This window comes from Erythranthe guttata, chromosome 2 (assembly GCF_056151865.1).
Source record: "Erythranthe guttata isolate IM_541 chromosome 2, IM_541, whole genome shotgun sequence".
Classification (NCBI taxonomy): domain Eukaryota; kingdom Viridiplantae; phylum Streptophyta; class Magnoliopsida; order Lamiales; family Phrymaceae; genus Erythranthe; species Erythranthe guttata.
Genome location: NC_142534.1, coordinates 15778910 through 15800550, shown reverse-complemented (window position 1 = coordinate 15800550; position 21641 = coordinate 15778910). Strand labels below are relative to the sequence as shown.

Genomic DNA, 21641 nt, shown 5'->3' with positions numbered 1-21641 from the left:
TCAGACTCATCTGACCACCTTGCAATTATTACAAGCTTCCACATTCTAAGTATTAGATCCCACTTTCGTTTAAGACCTTTATTATACAAATATAGGTCAAATTACGGCCAATTGACTTATATCAAATTACAAAAATTCTCCTTCTCTTTGTGTAGTTACAGTCACTCCACTAGACTATGTATTATTTTACGAAAATACCCCTCTAAAGGTAAATTTTGGTATTAATTCGATAAAATCGAAACGAAATTTCGATACGCCAAAATTTCATACTGTTTACCGAACTGAATATACGATGTGGATCGGTAAATAACCGAATTACATAAATTTTATGGAAAAATATTTAAAAAGAGGGGATGGTTATAATTACCCAAACAAGAAGGATTTTTCGTAATTTGCCCATATCTCAGGGGTGACAGTAATTTGCCCTTAAATTTATCATTGATCGACAAATTTTGAAAACTATGTATTAAAACATTCTATTAAATATCAAATGAGTGTTTGAAAACTCAATACCACGAGAGCTATTCTTATTAGATGTGAGCAATATGGATCCATCAACCCACTGAATCCGTCAAACTCGAGAAAATCCGACTTGCTAAAATCGGACGGATAGATCCATCAAAAGGATTGGGTCCCAAATAGAGAAGACCGTAGTTTGGGTCTAAGATGGGTTAAAAAAATGAATACTCGTAAAATCCGTCCCGCCCAACCATACAAAACGATTTTATTTTGTTTATATTTGAAGTTAACAAATTAATAATATATAATACATGAACAAAATATCTATTACATGTCAAAACTTATATTTATAACTCGTTTTGTCGATAGTTATCTATTTTATTTTAAATATTGTCTTAAAAAACTTTGGATTTAGTTATTATGTTTAATGATTTGTTCGGTTAGAACGCATTAACTTTAATTTACTCTTAGACTAGTTAATTTACTCTTGACATTCACCATTGATGTTATTATTTACATTGGTTTTAACTTAAGATTTTATGTTTGATCACTCATTTTAATTTCTAAATATTTTCCCGTAAAATTTATAAAAATATTATATAAAAAAAAGGTTTAAATTAATATGAGTTTTGACCCGTGAAAATTGCATTCTACTATATTCCGCCATAGACACGCCCACCCGAACCCGTTAAAAATCCATAGTTTGACTCCTTAAAATCAAGAACTACTGTTTAACAGAACGAGAGCGAATTTTGCTAGAATCTGCAAATTAATGACCCCACACACCCCAACTCTTATTGTGAAAAACATTGAATGTGAGAGTGTTGCGCTCCACTTAGTGTAGTATAACCGACACATTGACTTTGTTCAATTGTTTAGTTACACTTATAAAAAAAAAAACCCCTTAGAAATCCAAACACAATCAAATACCACTTCAAAAGCCAATTTCTTGTCCATAAACTATGTACTAGTGCCCCACTAATCTCTATTCTACATTGCCACATTATTTCAATTTTTAATCAAATTGATAGGTACACTAATACATAATTAATTAACTAATTAAATAAATAAGACAGAAGACACCTTGACTTTGTTCAATTGTTTAGTTGCACTAAAAATCTTCTTGAACCATCTAAAACAAATCAAGCCAATTTCTTGTCCATAAACTATGTACAACCACCATCCACTAATCTCCATTCTACATTGCCACATTTTTCGTTTGTTTTTTTTTTTTTTTTTTTGAAATCAAATAGATAGGTACAAATATACATAAATAATTACATAAATAAAACAGAGAAGACACAATCATTACACTCAATCAAAAATAGTCAAACCCTAAAATCAAGTTAGTGTTATCCAAACTCAATCAAATCAAAAACTCCACCTAAATCAAACCAATCAAAAGTGTAACGATTATGGGGGGCAAATGCGCCATCCCCACTATACCATCCACTATTGCCTTACAGGGGCACTAATGTAATTTCACACGACCGTATTAATTGTATATTTGTTACTACAGTGGGTAAAAAAACATAATCCCCAAAATATTACTTTGTGTATTTATGTTTTTTTTTTTTTTTTTTTTTTTTTCTTTTCTTCTTTTTCTAGTAAATATAAGAAAACTGTGGGGGCAAAAATGTACATTGAATGAGAATAAGTAAAAAGAGTGGGGGCAAAACCGTAAATAGTGTCACGGGATGAGATGGGATGATCGGCGTGTCAGAAGTCAACGGTCGCCGCCATGGGTCAATGGTTGCTGTTATTGTAGTAGTGCCTACTGTAATCGGCGAGCTTTCGGGACCTGTTCTTGTAAAACGACGACGTTGTTGAGAGGTGTGCTTTCGCCTGAACCCTAGATTCGCCGGCAGCTGCCTCCGGCGGCATTCCTTTCTGATTCCAGTTACGGTTCGGGCTGGCCCGAACCAAGGGACTAAGGCAAAATGTCAGGCCCGATATGTTCCTGCTGAGCCCGCCAGCCTTTCCCCCACCCCGCCGCGCCGTGGCCGGCGTCCTCCGCGGGGTCTGTCTCCACCCTTGGGACGATTCCGACGAGTAGCCACTCGATCCGCCGTGGCAATGCTCGTCGTCCTCTCCGTCGGAGAATCTCGCCGGCGACATCCCGCGGTCTCGATTCCGGCGAGCGTTCCGCTGGGCTCTGATCAAGTTTTCGTCGAGAGAAAACGTACGAATCTGCTTTTTCCGGCGGCCGGGGACGATGGTGGAAAACCACGACGGAGAGGCCGAGCAGGAGTCGATCGAAGCCCCTGGATCCGAAATCGGGCCGGATTTCGGATCCAATTTGTCCGATTTCGATCTGAAGAGACCGAAAAACAGAGACGAGAATCTCCCACCCTTGCTCCTCCTACTCTTCTTCGATTCAACCGCCGCGGAACCGGCGGTGGGCCCCACCTGGGGAGTACTGTAGAAGCGCTGATGCTGCTGGCGCCCCCACGCATCGGTGTTGGTGTCCGACTTCCGCCGGTTAATATAAGGGGAAACCGAACGGGGAAACGAAAGCGGCGGCGGCGGTTGCTGGGCGTCCGATTTCCGGAAATCCAGCTGCGCCGCCATTGTAGCGAGGAGGCGCTCCCGGAGGCAGGAGGCGCAGACGCCGACGCTGCTGCTGAGGTCGGCGGGGTGTTTCCTGCACCTCATTATTCTACCTATAACAGCCACAAAACAAAACACCAACACCAACACCAACACAAATCCTGTATGTATCTATATATTGATGTATCTGATTTCAATCAGATTTCTTCAATTGGGGAGTATTGACGAAAATCCGGAGGCGATGAATTTTTATGGGAGAGGGGGAGAGAGATTTTTGTTTGTTATCGTGCGTGCGTGTGCGTGTTTGTGTGTGAGAATTTGGCAGATGTGACGACAATACCAACGCAGAGGCCTGATAGCTTTGTCTTCTTCTTCTTTCTTCTTCTGCTCCACACTTTTTGTGAGTGTTTCTAGAGAGAGAAAAAGATCATCAAACAGAGAGAGAGAGAGAGATATTATAGAGAGAGAAAGAAAGAAAAGGGTTTTTGCCTTTTTGGAGAGAGATAGAGTACTAGTGGGTGGGGTTAGGGTGGGGTTGGGGGGCGGGCTAATGGTGAAATTATTAATAATTATGTCCTTTCAATTAATTATTCCTAATATAAATAATATTTAGGGTAAATTACACATACACCCCTAAGGTATGCTAAAATAAATTTAAAGTCCCTGTAGTATGGTAATTACAATCACCTCCTTGAAACTTTGTTAGAAACGCTGCATAATGCATCGCATTATTTATTCTAGTAGATTTATAACGGACTATTAGTTTCAGATAGTGGTGGATACAATATAGAGCTAGAGGGTGACATGGATCTCCTAATATTGGGATAATTACAGTTTTAGTCCCCCAAGTTTGCACGTTTTTCAGTTTTGGTCCCCCATTTACCGCCGTCAACAAAATACACACTAATGTTGTCAAATTTTAACACATTTAGTCCCTCCGTCTGTTTGACCGTTAAGTAGTAACGGTCAACTGTTGAATTAGGGCTGAATTTGGGATTTTTCATAGATAAAAATTGCACACAGACCCCTGCATTCTTTTAAAATATTCTAAAACCCCCTAAAATTTTACCCAACCATAATTTAACAACAATTTCATCATTTAATCAATTTTGACAAACGACCCCAATTTTTACCACCATTACCGTTGACCCTTGACCGCCGTTGATTTTTTTTTTTGTAATTTGTTTTTCGGCATTGAGTTTTTTTATTTAAAATTGATTTTGACGCCGTTCACCGACATTGTATTCTCGGTAACAATGTTGATTTTTTTTATTTTTCTTGATTTTTTACGAACTTTTTCCTTTCACTTTTTTTTCCGATCAACACAATTACTGTATAACACAATAATAATACTATATTAATATCTAGTATCGTAATATTAAAATTACAACCTTCTAAGAAAGTTTTTATCTAAAATTTTAGGGCCTAAATACAATTTTAAAAAATTTCTAAAATCCATAATTTCTTCCCCTCAAATTTTTCTTCTTGGAACCGCCAGTGCATCTCAAATTTCTTCCCAAGAAAATATGAAGAAGATGAATTAGGCATATGCGGAGTAATTTGTAATGAGAAAACCACTCTATTACAACGGTTTTTGGGGGCTAATTAACACCGGCCGTTAATTTTTATCTCTTTTTTTTTTTTGTCTTAAAATTTTTCCGTCATTGAGATGCGTTGACTTTTTCATTTTTTATGATATTATTTTCTCGCCGATTATCAGTTTTGATTTTTTTAATTATATTTTTCCATTACTGAACAATTGAAATAAAAATCAAGAAAAAAAATGTCAACGTTGTTGAGCCGACATTCAACATCGGTCAACAACGGGAAAAAATATCAATCGACAAAAGAGTCAACCGAGTTAAAAAGAAAGTCAACGTCGGATTACCCAATTTTGAGAAATCGGGGTCATTGGTTAAAATTGGTTAATTGATGAAATAGGGGTTAAATTATGGTTGAATAAAATTTTAGAGGTTTTTATAATATTTTGAAAGAATACAGGGGTCTTATTGCAATTTTCTCAAAGAAAAACCCCAAATTCAACCATTTACCGTTACTACTTAACGGTCAAACAGACGGAGGGACTAAATGTGTTAAAATGTGACAACATTAGTGTGTATTTTGTTGACGGCGGTAAATGGGGGACCAAAAGTGAAAAACGTGCAAACTTGGGGGACCAAAACTGTAATTATCCCCCTAATATTTCTTAAATCCTTAGTATTTTAGATAAGATATATAAATTTTCCTCTATGGCAGCATTAACGGTCTTCAGAATATAAAATACTGGCTTCAGTAATTGTTTCAGGGGTGTAATTGTAATTACTAATACGGCATGGATCTTAAAGTCATTTTAGGATATCTCAGGGGTGTAGCTGTAATTTACCTTAATATTTAAGTAGGGCAAAATCTCATAAAGGACATTATTCTAAAAAAAATTAATTAAAAAACAAAGATATTTGGTCGGATTATTGTGGTGGTGTGCTCATCTATGTGGATAGATCCAATATAGTGGCATGAAAATAAGCAATTTTGCCCCCCCTCATATAATTTATATAACAAAATTATTCTAATAGCTAATAAAAATCGTTAAAAATTCAATTTCGATTCATTTGTCAACACTTTGTACGCTCGTATCGTACGTAACTTGTCTAGCATAATTTACAAATTTAAAATAATTTGCAAGTTACTATACTATTCGATCGTGAAAATGACCGCGCAAGTGTGAGGGCGGTTGAGCAAAGCAAGTTGGGCCCCGTCGTCTAATGGTTTATGACATCTCTCTTTCAACGAGGCAACGAGGATTCGAATTCCCCCGTAGGTAGGGTACTATGATATAGGAAGTTGATCATGGATTAACAATAAGCATAAAATTGATTTTTCTTGGGTCGATGTCTGAACGGTTAACAGGGACGAGCTGGGAATTCGTTGACAATATGTGTACGTCGGTTCAAATCCAGCTCAGCCAATAATTAGTCAATCTATCATAAGATGGTATAATCTCCATCGTTGGTTCTTCAGAAATACCCCAATCGAATATAAAAAAATAATTAATTTTTCTGCGATATCCCTTTTTGCCCTAGGATTGTAGCTTTATTCTTTGCTCACGTCAATTTGATAACTTCCTATTATATTTTGTTTTCATCTTATAATCTATTTTACTAATTATTCATTACATAATTAATTATTTTTTACTCAACATAGAATATCCTATTGGCATAAATTGACCTAGCTCTATAAGTAGTGGTTACACTGATTAGAAGAGTGGATTAATTAGTTTATTCATAATTATTAGATAAGTCGTACTTTGTGATTAATTGAACCAGTTGGAAGCGTAATGCTTACTTAAGCATCGATTTATTTATTCTTATTGAACTCGAGACGAGTTCGACTCTACGAAACTCGTCACTAGCTCATACACACTTGTGAATACTTATGAAATCAAGTCGGTTTTATTAATTCTTTTGAAGTGAGTTCGATTTTGAATTCGGTTATCTAAGCCTCGTATAATAGCTTGCAGATTATACGAGAGACGTAAATCACATAAAATCTAACAGACAAGTTCGACCTAGCGACCGTAAGAAGATTCGAACCTGGATCATTTGACATAGACTCACTTTGCTCCAACCCCTAGATTATAATTGAATATTTATAAAAAGTTAGGGCTCGAGTTGAATATTTTAATAAGAATGGATAAGAAATTGAGAATTTGTGAATAAATAAAAATGATTGAAGTAGTCATATATAGCAATAAAAAAGAATAAATAAATAAATAAAAATGAGATACACATCCACGTTGTCCTCAAATTGGTTTACTTGATGGTTAAGATTTTGTATATTTGATGAATAAAATTTACTAGAAATAGATAGCTTCATCTCTCAGCCACGCAATTGTGTGTGAACAAGCATGATTCTTCGTGTAATATCAAATATGTACATATATATAAAAACTTATGAAATTATTATCATTTAATTAAATTGAGTGGTAAATATTTGATTTGGTCAATGGAATTGGTTGACTTTCCTCTTATAACTCAAATTTTAGGTTACTTTGATTTTGTGTACTTTCATTCAACGTTATAGAGATTGTTAACCTAAAACGAAAGTGTTTCAATTTATCATGGAAATAGATATTAGATTCAATTAATTAAAGCTCGACCAAAAAATGATGAACTAAATTCTCGTATAATAGTTTGTAAATCATACGATAATGTAAACTACACTAGGTTAACCATGTATATGTTAACCATGTATAACAAGCTCGACTTAACAATCGTTGACGAGATAATTCGAACCTTGATATTTGACACAAACTCACCAGCTTCAATCGCTATGTCATTTATTACGGGACTTAATTAACATCGGTTATTAACATCTGAGCACAAATTATTTCAATATATTCTTATATAATCTTTATATCCACTACAATTCTTGAACAATCATCTCCAATTAAGAAGATGAGGGGTTTTACTTATATCTAGTAATATTAATTAGACCATATTTATATGTTTGTTTAATTTAATTAGGGCTCAAATCCCACAAAATAAAACATATTTCATTTTCTCTTAAAGGGCCTTCTTTTAAAGTAATTGGACTTGCTTGCAAATTTCAGTTAATGGGATGGGTGATTGTAAAATTAAATAATCACGATGGGTATTTTGGACATTTCAAGTGCACGTTTATAATTTTGAAAGTTCTCAATATATTTTTCTTTTTAATGATTCTAAAATAAATGAAAAAATATACACGTGGCCAAACATTATGATTATTTCTTCTCTAATCCTTTTGGCTGTCATTTGTCAGTGGTCAAAGTCAAACTTTAGTGAATTTTGCTTAAAACAACCGCAATATAAATGAAACAGAGACTCGGGTAAATAAATTAAAAAATAAAATAAAAACTGAGTATATTTTTTGGTAATAGATATTCTGATATTTTTATTGAAAAAAACCATGTATTATTAATTTTGTGTTTTAGTCCTTAAATAAATAAATAAATAACAATTGGAGACACTATATTCAAATACTCATAAACTGAGCTTCTATATCTCAATGTTTTGGGTCATTTATCAAAGTCCGATGAAGTGGACAAACGAGCCCGATTACCATTTGAGCCTTGCCTTGTTGGTTCATGCTAATCTGATCGGAACACAGTTATAATGTGGCTGAACTTTACCAATTTTGTTCCAAGAAATTCTGATTTTCTAATTTGTTTCTTCATTTGAATTTTCCAATTCTGAATTTCATTTTTTTTCACTTTCTTCTTTAAATGTCATTGCAATTAGTTTTCCACTTTTGAGAAAAAAAAATAGAAATTTTCGATTAGTACTAATTCAGATTCGATCCATTTAATTTTTATTCCTAAATAATACAATTGTGTTCTTATAATTTTTTTTTTAATAATTTTATCTTTTTGAGAATCAAACGAGTTAGTGATTAGGGGTTGTATTGACTTTGGAACTAACTTGGGGTGAAAACTGCAATTTCATAGATCATAGAGGATGAAACTTTAATTATTGCAATGAAGCTGTACATTTAAAATCTATTTATTTTATTTGCGTTCTTACCTTGATTTTGTACAACCACCCAACTTTTCCAATGTGTTATGTCTTTCTCAATCCTTAAATTTCATGTTGGAACTTGGACCATATGCTAAATTCCATGACAGCATTTAATATGTATACTGAATTTTCTTTAATCTTTTACCGAATTTTAAATTCATTTTGAATTGTTGCGCACGTATTAATAAATATGCATAAGCTACAATATAAATATAACAAATTATTAAAATACATTTAATGTTAATTATTTCTCAACTAAGTATTTCAAAAGTGATAAAGGGTAAAACTGAAAAATAATATGCAATGAATATAGTTTTATTTTTACTCTTATTATTGCAACTTTCTCATACATTAATTGTAAAATGGTATTTTTAGTCTTTCTATAAAACAATTCTTTTCTAATATTCAAGAATATTTTAGCAATTTTCTTAAAATGTGTGTAAAAAATTTAAACCACAAATATCGTAAAACACGGGGAATGTATACTCTAATGAAAATTAAATATTTTTTAATATATTGTAAATAATATAGAAATGAAGTTTCCTAACATAACCACACGATGGTTCTCGACTTCCCCTTATATTCTATATTGAACTGTGTTACTTTTCTTCCACGATTAGCAAAACCAAGGAGTTACATTAAATAGACCATTTTACAAAAAAAAAAAAGTATTACTTGTCAATAATATAAATATAAATATCCAAATGAGTAGACATCTTATATATAAAAGAAAGAAACGCTGGGCAACCCTAAAAACCCTAATGGTAGTTATCTGATTATTTATTTTTAATATTTTTTCTCTACTAATTTCTAACTATAATTTGTAACTATTATCAAGATTAAAACTAAACTTATGTAATTATTAATTTTTTTTTTCTCTACTAATTTTTTAACTATAATTTTCAACAATTATTAATCTCCTATATTTCATCAATATATCTCAAATCTTAAGAGATAAAGCTAGAAATTCGATTTGTTAACTCTTAGTCTATTTATTTGGATTATAATTTAATATGTAAGGTTTAAAAAAAAACTAATGTTATAAAAAATATTAATAATATTACATTATTAAATTTTACTATACTAATGTACTATATTTTTTTATGGGTGGTGATATACGCAGGCCAAATTAAACATTCAGGCACTTTTTTACCATGGTTTTTTACCTTTTTACCATAAGTATTTACCTTTTGTACTATTCCTACCAAATCCTATAAAAAAAGAAAACTCAACATTCAAAGTGAAAAATTTCAGATATTCAACAATTTTTGCGATGGATCCAAACAACTTAGACCCGAATGTAAGTTTTTTATTTTTTTCCCGAAAATTCATCTACTCGTGCGAATTTACGTGAGCACTTGCCAAGTGCTCGTGTAAATTCACACGAGTAGATGAATTTTATTTTTTATTCATGTGCTCGTGTGAATTTACGCGAGCACTTGGCAAGTGCTCGCGTAAATTCACACGAGCTCAAGAACTTTTTTTTTTTTTTTTTTAATTAGCTCGTGTGATTTCACACGAGCAGAGGAGGTTTGCTCGTGTGAAATCACACGAGCAGAACGTCTCTGTTCGTGTGAAATCACACGAGCACCACAATTTTTTTTTTTTTTTTTTTAATAGTTTTATTCTTTAGTTTTATAATTTGCTAATTACATTAATATAAAAACAGGAAGTATACATAGATGTGGATGAAGATATTGAAACATTCGAGCTACATGATTTCAGTGAATTTTTCACAATTTCGACTGCATTTGATAGTAAAGATGCACTAGTCGAGTGGGCGATGAATATGGCCATCAGTCATGGACATGAGATTAGGCGACAGTCTTACCACGAGGGCCGACAATATTTGACTTGCAAAAGAGCCTATAAGAGTCGAGGAAAAAATGCAGAGGTCGAAACAAGCCGGAAGTCCGGTTCAATAAAGTGTAAATGCCCTTTTGCGCTATGGGGTAAAGAGGGTCGTGATGGATTATGGCGCCTTACCATCAAAAATGGCAAGCACAATCATAATCCTCATAAATATCCACAAGGACTACGGTCGCTAAGTCGCCTGACTGAAGAGCAACGAGAAGTGACAAAGATACTGAAAAAGAGCCATGTGAAGCCGAAGGAAATTTTGCATCATCTGAGGCAGATGAATCCGGATACGGCTGCGTCCTTGAGAGAAGTGTACAATGAATCACAGAAAATTAGACGAGAGGAAATGAAAGGAAAAACAGTTATACAACATCTGTGGCACGAACTAAGTGAGAGTGGATACAGCAAATGGCATCGAACAAATCCAGCTGGTGATACAGTGCAAGACGTTATGTTTGCGCACCCTGATTCAATAAAGCTTTTGCAGTTATTTCCATACGTCATCCTGATGGATTGCACGTACAAGACTAACAGGTAATAATTATTTAAATGTGTATTACATTTATTATATATATATATATATATATGTAAGAGTTGACTAAATTATAATTACCTTCATGTAGATATGAAATGCCTCTTTTGGAGATCATTGGGGTTACTCCCGTGGGAAGGAACTTCACTATTGCCGTTGCTTTTATGTCACGTGAAGATGGGGACACTTATGCATGGACATTGCGATGTTTGCGAGACATATTACCAATCGGGATAGAACCAGAAGTGATACTGACAGATCGTGAGCTGGGCCTACTGAAAGCATTGCCAAACGTGTTTCCACATTCGCATCACATGTTATGTTTATATCACATAAACAGAAACGTTGAGGCAAACGCGTCAAAATTCTTGGGTAACACCAAGTTGGGTGTACTGTTCCGGAGGACGGTGTGGGCAAAGTTAGTCGAATCTGAGACTGAGGAAGAATACGAATGCAACTATAGAGAGATAGTTAGTTTGTACGGGCAATATCCGAAGCTGATAACTTACATCAATGAAACGTGGTTGATTTATAAGGAGAGATTTGTTAAGTGTTGGACCAACAACATCGTTCATTTCGGTAACACGACGACTAACAGGTATATAAATTGATTTTACTATAAACTCGTTACGTACAATCTTTTATACACATGTTACATTTATTCATTATTTGAGTGTTTTCTCGAAACAGAGTAGAGAGTGCACATCGTGCATCGAAGCGTTGGATCCAAACATCGACTGGAGCTATGGATACAGTTCAAAATGCACTAGATGCGCAAGTTGACCTTCAAATTAATGAATTGAAGGTGGAAAATGAAAGCAGTAGAACAGTCAGGATGTACAGTACTTCACTGTCGTGCTTCGGTGCTTTGGTATGTAACGTATCACACAAAGCACTGGACCTGTTGGATAAAGAGTACGAAAAATTAGAAAATAATCCGGATAGTTGCAACTGTTACCTAAGTCGAACCCACGGACTCCCGTGTGCGTGTATGATTGCAGTTAAAATTGCTGAGGGAGATACTTTTTATCCGCAACAGTTACATCCATTCTGGAGAACGTTGGTTGTCGAGCCAAAGTCGGGTCCATGGGAGGACGAGGAGGAACCGTTTGATCGCACAGTTGCAATTAAGAAAGTTCTTCTCGATGAGTTCGAGAAGTTATCAAACAAAGATTACATGTCCCAAAAAAATGCGGCCGACTATTTACGGGACCTAAATAATCCTTCTTCAACGCATTTACAAGAGCCGACATTTGTGAAGGCCAAGGGACGACCTAAGAATAACTCGATGAAGAGGTACTTGTCCGGATATGAGCACACGATGAATCGGAAATCCGAAGTTAAATCTTCTTCCGGCTCTAAGGTACTTGTACTGTATTATTGTAATTTTGTTTACGTTGTTATCGGACTTACTTATTTAGTTATTTGTACGGATTATAATTATGTTGTATCGAACGAAATTATATTTTTATTTGTAGTATTAACGGGATTTAAAAAAAAATAAAAAAAATAAAAAAAAAAATAATAATTTTTTGCTCTGCTCGTGCGTTTTCACACGAACAGAGGTGTTCTGCTCGTGTGAAAACACACGTGCAGAACGCCTCTGTGCGTGTGAAAACGCACGAGCGTATTAAATATATTTTTATTTTTTTTTTGGTTTTTTTAAAAAAAAAAAATAAAAAAATAAAAAAAAAAAAGATTACGTGGAAATACGCTCGTGCGTTTTCACACGCACAGAGGCGTTCTGCATGTGTGTTTTCACACGAGCAGAACACCTCTGTTCGTGTGAAAACGCACGAGCAGAGAAAAAAATTATTTTTTTTTTTTTTTTTTTTTATTTTTTAAATCCCGTTAATACTAAATAACTTCGTTCGATACAACATAATTATAATCCGTACAAATAACTAAATAACTTCGTTCGATACAACATAATTATAATCCGTACAAATAACTAAATAACTAAATACGGGCAAATAAGAAATATCCGCAAATCCAAAATGAAACATCCGTACAAAAAACTAAATTCGAAAACAAACAACAAATCACAACACACGAATACCAATTGTCAGGTGCAAAAAATCCGAAACTAATACACAAATAGATAACATGTCCTACTGTCCACCCCTCGACCCCCGACCCCGAGTCCTCGGACCTCCCCCGCGACCTCTCCTAGGTAAGAGACGCAAATAGTGGGCATGTGGCGTCAACAAGTCCCTCAACTGCGGCTGAATGCTCAGGAATGCCTCTGCTGCGTCGTCACCAGTCAAACCGAACACGATCGGAACTAGGAGCCGAGCTATATCGTTGGCGAACGGCTGGTCTGGCGGCACCGCAGCAACAACCCGTTCTGCAGGCGGAACTCTATCAGGGTTGCTAATGAACCGGTGCGTCCGCTCGATGTACCACTTCATGTACTCCTCGGCAACTGTTTCCGGCGGCCAGGCTTCAGGGTATTGCGACAGGTCAATGAAGTTGGCGTACTCGTTCTGCCACATGCCGCCAGGAGCGTGGAAAGTGACTTTGTATCCCGCGCCAAACAAGCCGCGGTTATGTGGCAAGTTCGATTCAATTATCGGGAAAGGAATAGTCTGGACTCTTCCAAACTGCCGCAACGCTCGGTCGGGCATGTACGGCTCCACTATATCCATGAACTGTATCGTGCCGTAATACATGGTCCGAGGGTGTAAGTAATGTGCACCGGTACCATACGGGGTCCAACAAACCTAAGCATATTTTAAACTAATTAGAAAAATCCGTAACTCTACTATAGACATAATTAGAAAAATTATTACTCACATCTCTTTCGGTCATGGCGTCGAGTATTTTCCGGTATTCCTGCAGCGTGGTTTTATTGCCTCCACCATGGGCCCACCTTCTGCATCGAGGCTCAAACTCGGCATATGAACGGGAAAGAGGTGGTCGAAAGCAGGGAAAATGCTCAAAGATCCAGCACTGAAAACAAACACCAATGAATAAATAAATAAAATAGAAGTTTAAATAAATAAATAATTACTAATAAATAATTACACGTACCAGAAGGAGAATAACACATCCACAGAGACTGTTCATCCCAGCGCGGGTGGCAATACCCAATTGGCGGTACATGTTTGCTAAGCATGCCGAAGCCCACGAATACTTGCCGACATTATCGAGATCGTTGGTAAAATGGATCCACCACGGCTTCATGTTACACCCTGTTTTGTCTACAAACAAAACAGACCCAAGCAGAAACATCAAGTAGCCCTTCATCTTCTTCTCGTCTGTGGCGGAGGGAAGGGTCAACTGATCTCTCACCTTAACCCAACCAACTCCCTTGTTTCGAAACATGTCATTGGTGTCCATCAGACCGAGACCCAATACAGATGCAAGACTCTGTGAGCACTCTTCTACCGGGCGAATTTCAGAAACTGCTGGTCCGTCCAGCCGCAACCCCATGATGAAAGCGACATCGTGGAGCGTGATCGTCATCTCGCCCCATGGCATGTGGAAACTGTTCGTCTCCGGCTGCCACCTCTCCACGAAAGCTAGCATGAGGTTCTTGTTCATCTTCTTCAGAAAACAGTCTCGTAAGTGGTAAAGATCTGTTGCCTCCAGCCTCGCAATCATCGTGTTATCCTGCGGGCCGCGGTAGTCCTCGAGTGCTTTGGTCCTCGACTCGCACCGTGTAGTTTCACGGCGCTCCTGAAAAATATTGCATGTATTGTTAGCTAAAAATAATGAATAATATAAGAATTATGTAAAGCACGTGTTGACAGAAAAACTTACATATCCTTCCCAAATGTACATCGCTATATGCGACTTGAACCATCGCATAAACTCTAATTTTTGCGGCCCTCCATCGCACGGACCCTCCAAGTACGCCGGACCAGGCAGCTGCGGAAAGGGTAAGGCACGACCAGCTTTACGATCCTGATGTACATCATCTTCCTCCACCTCCTCGTCAGTATCCATATTATCTGGATTGTTGTTGTGGTCATCATCATCGTCGGCATGTGGCAATGTACTACGAGCTAGCTGGAGATCGTGTGTAGGTCGACAGGGTCCGGCTCCAGCTGCAACAGCTTCTCGTCTCAATCTCTCATCTTCCCGCTGTAACGCTGCTTCTCGAGCTAACTGCTTTCTTCTACGGGCGGAAGCAAGGACATCTCGGTCTCCAATGCGATCCGGATCTTCCGGATTGTCACCCTTTCCGCTCAAGGCTTTCATTAAGCTCTTGCCTTTACCGGCAACTTGACTCATAAGACTTTTCCCCCGGCCTCCTGCCATCTACATTTTAAATAAACACTTTATTAATATTTCATTTAATATAAAAAAAACATTTAAATAATGAAACGAAAAAAAAAAAAAAAAAAAAAAAAAAAATTGGTTCTGCTCGCGCAAAAATGCACGAGCATTTCAACAGTGCTCGTGTGAAATCAGGCGAGTACTGTTGAAATGCTCGTGCATTTTTGCGTGAGGAGAACAAATGCAGATTTTTAAATTAATTAAAAAAAAAAAAAAAAAAATTAAAATTAAGTTGCTCGCGTGGATTTACACGAGCGCAGTGGATGCGCTCGTGTAAATCCACGCGAGCAACTTAAAAGCCGGTTTTTAATAAAAAAAAAAAAAAAAAAAAAAAAAAAAAATTAAATTCATACGCTCGTGCAATTTTACGCGAGCGAAGTGGATGCGCTCGCGTAAAATCGCGCGAGCGTCCCCAAGTGCGGTTTTTTTTTGTTTTTTTTTCGGATTCGTAATCTACATAACATGAGGATCGTAAAAACGTAAAAATTACCTCCGATCTGTTGACGATTTGCACGGGCTTTGCGAAAGAAAATCGAAAGGGTAGAGAGAGTTTTTTGAGTTTTTTACCTTTTGGTTTTTGAGAAATGGTAAAAAATGTGCCTGAATGTTTAATTTGTGCCTGCACAAATCATTTCAGTTTTTTTATTATGTATTAAATTGATTATTTTTTTTCACTATATAAATAATATCCCGTGCATCGCACGGGGGAAATGCTAGTATATTTAATAAAATGATGGTTGAGTTACCAAATTGATATGCATAAGAACTTGAACCTGGACCATTTTTCATATCAATTTTGTTACAAGTTGTTCTCTCGTGCCAACGTTGACCTATTATAGACCATTCAAAGTCTACTATCTCCCTAAGTAGCTTACTTTTAAGCCTAAACAAAATTAGTAAGCTCTAATTTATTTTTAATGACTAATTACCATTTGCTTAATTTATAAATAAATAATTTTACTCAATATTGTAAAATTATAATTTCATATTTTATGCATCGGTTTCCAAACGCTTCATAATTTTGCAGTTTCTTGATCTCAAAAGTGTTTGTTGGCAGATGACTTCGAACCTGAGTAAAGTGATACTGAATCGTTTCGTGTACGTTGAATATAAATTTCGAATCGAATGAATAGATGAAAAAAGAAAACATCATAAATATACAGGCTACCTAAAAAATGAAACTTGTACTCTATATATTATAGTTGAGTTAGTAGTTGGTTGGTCCCCTCTATTTTAGGAAAAATGTCACAAATTGGACATCTTACCATGGTCAAGCTAGAAGAAGACAATGTGTTATGTCTTGAGCAAAGGTTGCTCCTTACATGTAAATAAATGGTTTTTATTTACAATATATTTTATTATTATCAAAATATAACATTCTTCTAAAAAAAGTTTAAAAAAAAAAAAATAAGGGCAAATTACGGCCACCCCCCTATGTTATAGTTAAATTACAAAACCGCCCTTCTGTTTGGATAATTACAGTCACCCCCTCAACTATGTATTATCTTATGGAAAAAAACCCCTCCTCTAGAGGTAAATTTAGGGATGTTAAATCGGTAAAATCGAACCGCAATTTCGGTACGACAACATTTTATACTGTTTACCGAACTGAAAATACGATTTGATTTGGTAAATAACCGAATTATATAAATTTAATATAAAAATATTTAAAAGAAGGAGGATGAGTGTAATTACCCAAATAAGATGAGTTTTTTTATAATTTGGCCATATTTCAGGGGTGGCCGTAATTTGCACAAAAAATAATGTTAAAAATTTCCAACCAAAAAATGTTGAACATCTTTTCAAATTGAAGTACATATGGTAGGCATGTATTGTTATATTTGTGGGTATCGAGCCCAATTGCATAGCCCAATTATTATTTAAAATAAGCTATAATTTGGAGCAACTTTTCTTATTTAAAAACTCTTTTACAAATGATGGATAGAAACATCAAAAATAATATTTAGATGTACTTCATTTGATGCATCATCTACAACTTTACTATATGTATAATTGTATATTATTTCTTGCATAAATTGAAATGCTACTCGATGTACTTCATTCGGTGCAGCATCTACAAGATCACGAACATAAGTCTAAGAAACAACAAGATGAAAAAATATATGGAAAAAAAACATGATAAAAGAAGTTTTTAAAAACGAATATTATTATCCCTCTTCCTTCTCCTAAACGAAGCCCCGATCACCCACTTAACCAAATTGAACAACACCCTAATCATCTTCACAATCAAGCGAAGTGTATGTCCAACAAGTAGTAAGGCCATCAAACAAATCCACGCAAACACTGTAATCCCGACCATAGCATCGATCGTCGTCTCCTTTTTGTTAGGCGGGGTCGATATAATCACAACAACCGTGTAAGAAAGCGCTATCGCCGTAATCGCAATCCAAGTGACCACCATCAAAACCCAAACGAAGAATTTCCGTTTCAGCGGCAATCCGCTCATCAACAACAATATGATGCTTAGAGAAGCAATGAAGCTCGTGGTGTTGATCAAGTAGAACCGCTCGGAGTTTTTAAGGTGGTTGATCGCCTTTGTTAGGTAATGACGAAGATCTTTTGAGTTTCTCGTATCGAGCGTCTGAGTTTCCTGCCAGATGTTGTTGGGGGGGTTGACCCCCGCTTGAAACGCCATTGTTGCTATTAGCGAAGCCACTACCATCAATCCACTTCTCTTCCTCTCGAGCCAATCTTCTCTTTCGTTGAGCCATTTGTTCAAGATGACGTTGGTTGTTAGGTCTTTTTGAGGGGAGGACGACAATAAGCCCCTTTTTGGAGTGGTTTTGTGAAACGACGACGCACCTACAAAAGCTCCGGCTCGTTTGAGGGATTCTTCGATTTCTAAATCGCTCGAATCGGTTCTCCTTTGGATCAGAATGTCCATTGGTTTCATTCCGGCGGCGTTCACTACATTGAGATCGATGATTCCGATAAGTGACAACAAGTACTCTGTCGTCTGAAAAATATTCCAGCACATAAATTTTAACATTGTCAAAATTTGTCCCAAATTTACCATCGATCATAAAGAAATTAATGATAAGCATTATGAAGAGTAGTATGCATCTTAACAATAATCTTTATATATAATAGAAAACCCTAATGACATATTTAAAAAAAAAATTAAAATTAATTGCATCTCTTATTTTTCAGCCCTTTTTCTTCTAACGACTTTCATTGCAAGTCGACTAGCAAAAACCTAATCCACTCGCATATAGTTTTTTTTTTCTTTTTAAAGAGAAGTAACGTAACTTGATTAATTTATGTGTTTTGTTGGAATTTGCACAATCATACTTGTAGAAATATTAACGTTATTTTGATAATTTAAATTTCACAACTTCGTATTTTAATATAATGTTATCATTTTTATAATACAATTTAATTATCATATACTTAATTTTTCTTCTTTTTTTTGAATCACACAGAAAAAATTGCTAACAATAATAATAATAATAATACCTCAACTTGTTTATCAGCAACAGCAAGGTGCAAAACAGTGTTACCATTTTGGTCAACCCCGTTGACCAAATCCTTATCGAAACTCAAATCCTCCAAAACAATTTTCAAAGCCTCAAACCGGCCGTACTCCACGCAGAGGTGAAGCACGGTCCCACAACTCCGGCCACCCCTCTTGACCCGTTCGCGGGCGGACTCGGGTCTGACCCGAACCATCTCCCTCAGTACATCGACCCGGCCCATTACAGCAGCAATATGGATCGGGTTTCTCCCGTCCCTATCAAGTGCGTAGCACGCATCCGGATCGACCATCAGCAGGCGCTTCGCGATCGCCACGTGGCCTCCGGCGGCCGCCCGATGGAAAGGCGACGAACTCTGCCGGTCCAGCTGGCCGGCCAGGCCGGGCTTCCGGTTCAGGAGCTCGACGGCGAAGCTCTCGTGGCCGAGCATTGTGGCCACGTGGAGCGGGGTTTCTAGGTGCGGAGTTATGGGGGTTCTGTCGAGGATTAAGGGGTCTGTTTGGATTAGTTTGATTAGGGTTTCTGTGTTGCCTTCCATTGCTGCTTTGTACAGCCTTTCATCCATTGTTTTTTTTTTTTTCTGCTTTCTCTAAGTTTAATTTTCTGTTGGAAGAAATTCACACATTGTTGGGAAAATTGGTTAAAAATTGAGTCATGAACAATTTTTTATCAATGTTATTGTACGGTCTAATTGAGTATATAAATGAATTTTGGATTAGAACCAATTTTGTGGTGAATGAAAAAATTACTAGTCCAAAATATAAGGAAAGTGGGATTTGAGTTATCCCACATTGGAAAAGTAGAGAAGTACTGAGCTGTATATATATCAAAATATTGGGACGGGCCAAAAACATTAGGTCATGGGTTTTTAACCCATTGGGCCCTTATTACTCGAAGCCCATCTCGATTGGTCTGATTGGTCTGAATTGGTGCGGCCGAACCAATGCAAACCATTCGGCTCAACTCGAAATGGTGCAACCACTCCCAATTGGCTCAACTCGAAATGGTGCAACCATTCAAAACAAAAGGTACCTTTTTGCTCCAAAGGACACTACTTTTCGAACCTTATAAATAGACCCTAACTTTCCCAAAATTCCTCACTTCAATCCAAAAAACAAGCCTACTACATATTAAGCCTACCCTTCACAGATTCTCTCGAAAAGTTCTACACAAAGTACAGTTCGTCGTACTTGGGATTTGGAGTGCTCCTATTCCAAGTTTAGCCGTTGTATCTTGGGAGACGATCTCCATTTAGTCCGTTAGCACCGTTGCGGGGAAATTTCGTCTTAAGGACAGAGTCAACTCGCCTCGGCTAATCTTTCCGTATTTTCACTAATTAATTTGTTCAACCAATTTACTAAATTCACTACCCGTTTTATGTATCGGGAACAACAATCTTAAGACGAAATCTTTGTGATTTAGTAAATTGTGTTTTCTGCACACGTTGGTAAACGAGATGGAGAAGAAGATAGTCTGCCAAAAATCAAGAAGTTACAAAATACAATTGGAGAAAGTTCATTTTCGGACAGAACATGAAGTCCACATTCTTTCCCATTTTCGAAGGTGTTAAAGTCCGAATATGGCAAATTAACATTTCACAAAAGTTGTAGATAATCAAGTTAGCTTTCCAGAACATGTTAAATCGTCACAATCGGAGATCGTACGAGGAAGTTATGATGAAAACACGAAAGGGTGGCAGAACTGCCAATGCACCTTTTCATAAGAAATTACAACCGTTCGTGACCAATGCAACTCGTCGCATATTAACGCATCACCAATGTCCAATGCACGAAATTTTGATGAAAGAAGACTGAATCGAAGATCAATAATGAGGTTTTATATTATTTTTGATTCATGAATATTATTTAATATTTTTCTCTGGTTCCATTGTAGGTGCAAATTTACAGCACACCTATTCCGACTTCGTGGCTTATTTTGATCATGATCCAATCCGAATCTCAGAAAACGTAAAACATAAATGTTGTAGATAATTTTGTTGGCTGTTCGGATCATATTGAATCAACAAAATCGGACTTGGGACGGAAGAGATATGAATAAATGATTCAGCACTGCCATAATATTGACACGATTTGGTGCTACCCACAAAATCTTGAATTGACGAACATATAATTTATCGGGTACGTTTTTTAAGTATAAGATATCTATTTGTGAAATATATTGATAATGCTATATGATATAATGGTGGATTATTGCATGATAGTTTAATTTTCTATGTGGAAGCATCGTAAACCATGTACAATATATATGCTTAATGAATATTCATGATGTTTGTGTATGTACATTAATAATAGAAATATTTTTATCCTAAATAAAATAAAGTGATAGCGTATGTACTAATTATTTGAATAAATTTACCATAAACCGCATGATAAGTGCTATACTAATGACATTTCTCATGAAAATGCAATATTTATTTGCATAAATTGCTTATAGTTTGATATGGGATTAACTTTCTCCCAATTTGATGTGGAACTGTCCGGTTGATTGATTTTCGAATATGTGAGTACGTGATCTTATTAACGTTTTTATTATTGTCATGATCGATTAGACTTGTCTCGTATATTAAGTATGAGTTACTTACTAAGAGGAATATTATTATACATATTATTATTTGCGTAAGCCATACTAATTCCTTAGAATTGTGTTATTGCATTGACATGCATTGATTACGTGCTATAGAATTTTTATCAATTCATTATGTTGGACATGAATTTATTTATGCCATGAAATATTATTTTCAAATTTGATGCTATTATATACTAGTGTGTATACTATGTATATGTTGATATAATATGCTTGATATATTGTTTCTTTCTATGATCAACTAGTATGAAAGACGTGCTCACATGTCAAATATTATGTTTATTATAATATTGATGTACATAT

General features: G+C 35.9%; 4 protein-coding genes across 4 annotated transcripts; 1 reads left to right on the top strand and 3 right to left on the bottom strand.

Annotated features, from left to right (window-relative positions):
* Positions 1–1747: 1747 nt before the first annotated feature.
* On the bottom strand, positions 1748–3501 carry LOC105954800 (uncharacterized). Its single transcript, XM_012978481.2, has one exon. It carries the CDS (start codon positions 3112–3114, stop codon positions 2206–2208), a length of 909 nt encoding a protein of 302 aa, XP_012833935.2. The 5' UTR covers positions 3115–3501; the 3' UTR covers positions 1748–2205.
* A 6181-nt stretch (positions 3502–9682) lies between these two features.
* Positions 9683–12440, top strand: LOC105973272 (PKS-NRPS hybrid synthetase cheA-like). Its single transcript, XM_088814845.1, has 5 exons — positions 9683–9864; positions 10234–10958; positions 11048–11554; positions 11647–12319; positions 12435–12440. The coding sequence occupies exons 1-5, from the start codon at positions 9838–9840 to the stop codon at positions 12438–12440; spliced, it is 1938 nt and encodes a 645-aa protein (XP_088670971.1). The 5' UTR covers positions 9683–9837.
* Positions 12441–12803: 363 nt separating this feature from the next.
* LOC148772456 (uncharacterized) lies at positions 12804–13881 on the bottom strand. Its single transcript, XM_088812954.1, has 2 exons — positions 13753–13881; positions 12804–13679 (listed from the first exon to the last, which is right to left on the bottom strand). Exons 1-2 carry the CDS (start codon positions 13765–13767, stop codon positions 13068–13070), a joined length of 627 nt encoding a protein of 208 aa, XP_088669080.1. The 5' UTR covers positions 13768–13881; the 3' UTR covers positions 12804–13067.
* Positions 13882–17136: 3255 nt separating this feature from the next.
* Positions 17137–19352, bottom strand: LOC105954799 (ankyrin repeat-containing protein BDA1). Its single transcript, XM_012978480.2, has 2 exons — positions 18718–19352; positions 17137–18217 (listed from the first exon to the last, which is right to left on the bottom strand). The coding sequence occupies exons 1-2, from the start codon at positions 19297–19299 to the stop codon at positions 17393–17395; spliced, it is 1407 nt and encodes a 468-aa protein (XP_012833934.2). The 5' UTR covers positions 19300–19352; the 3' UTR covers positions 17137–17392.
* Between the last annotated feature and the right edge of the window lie 2289 nt (positions 19353–21641).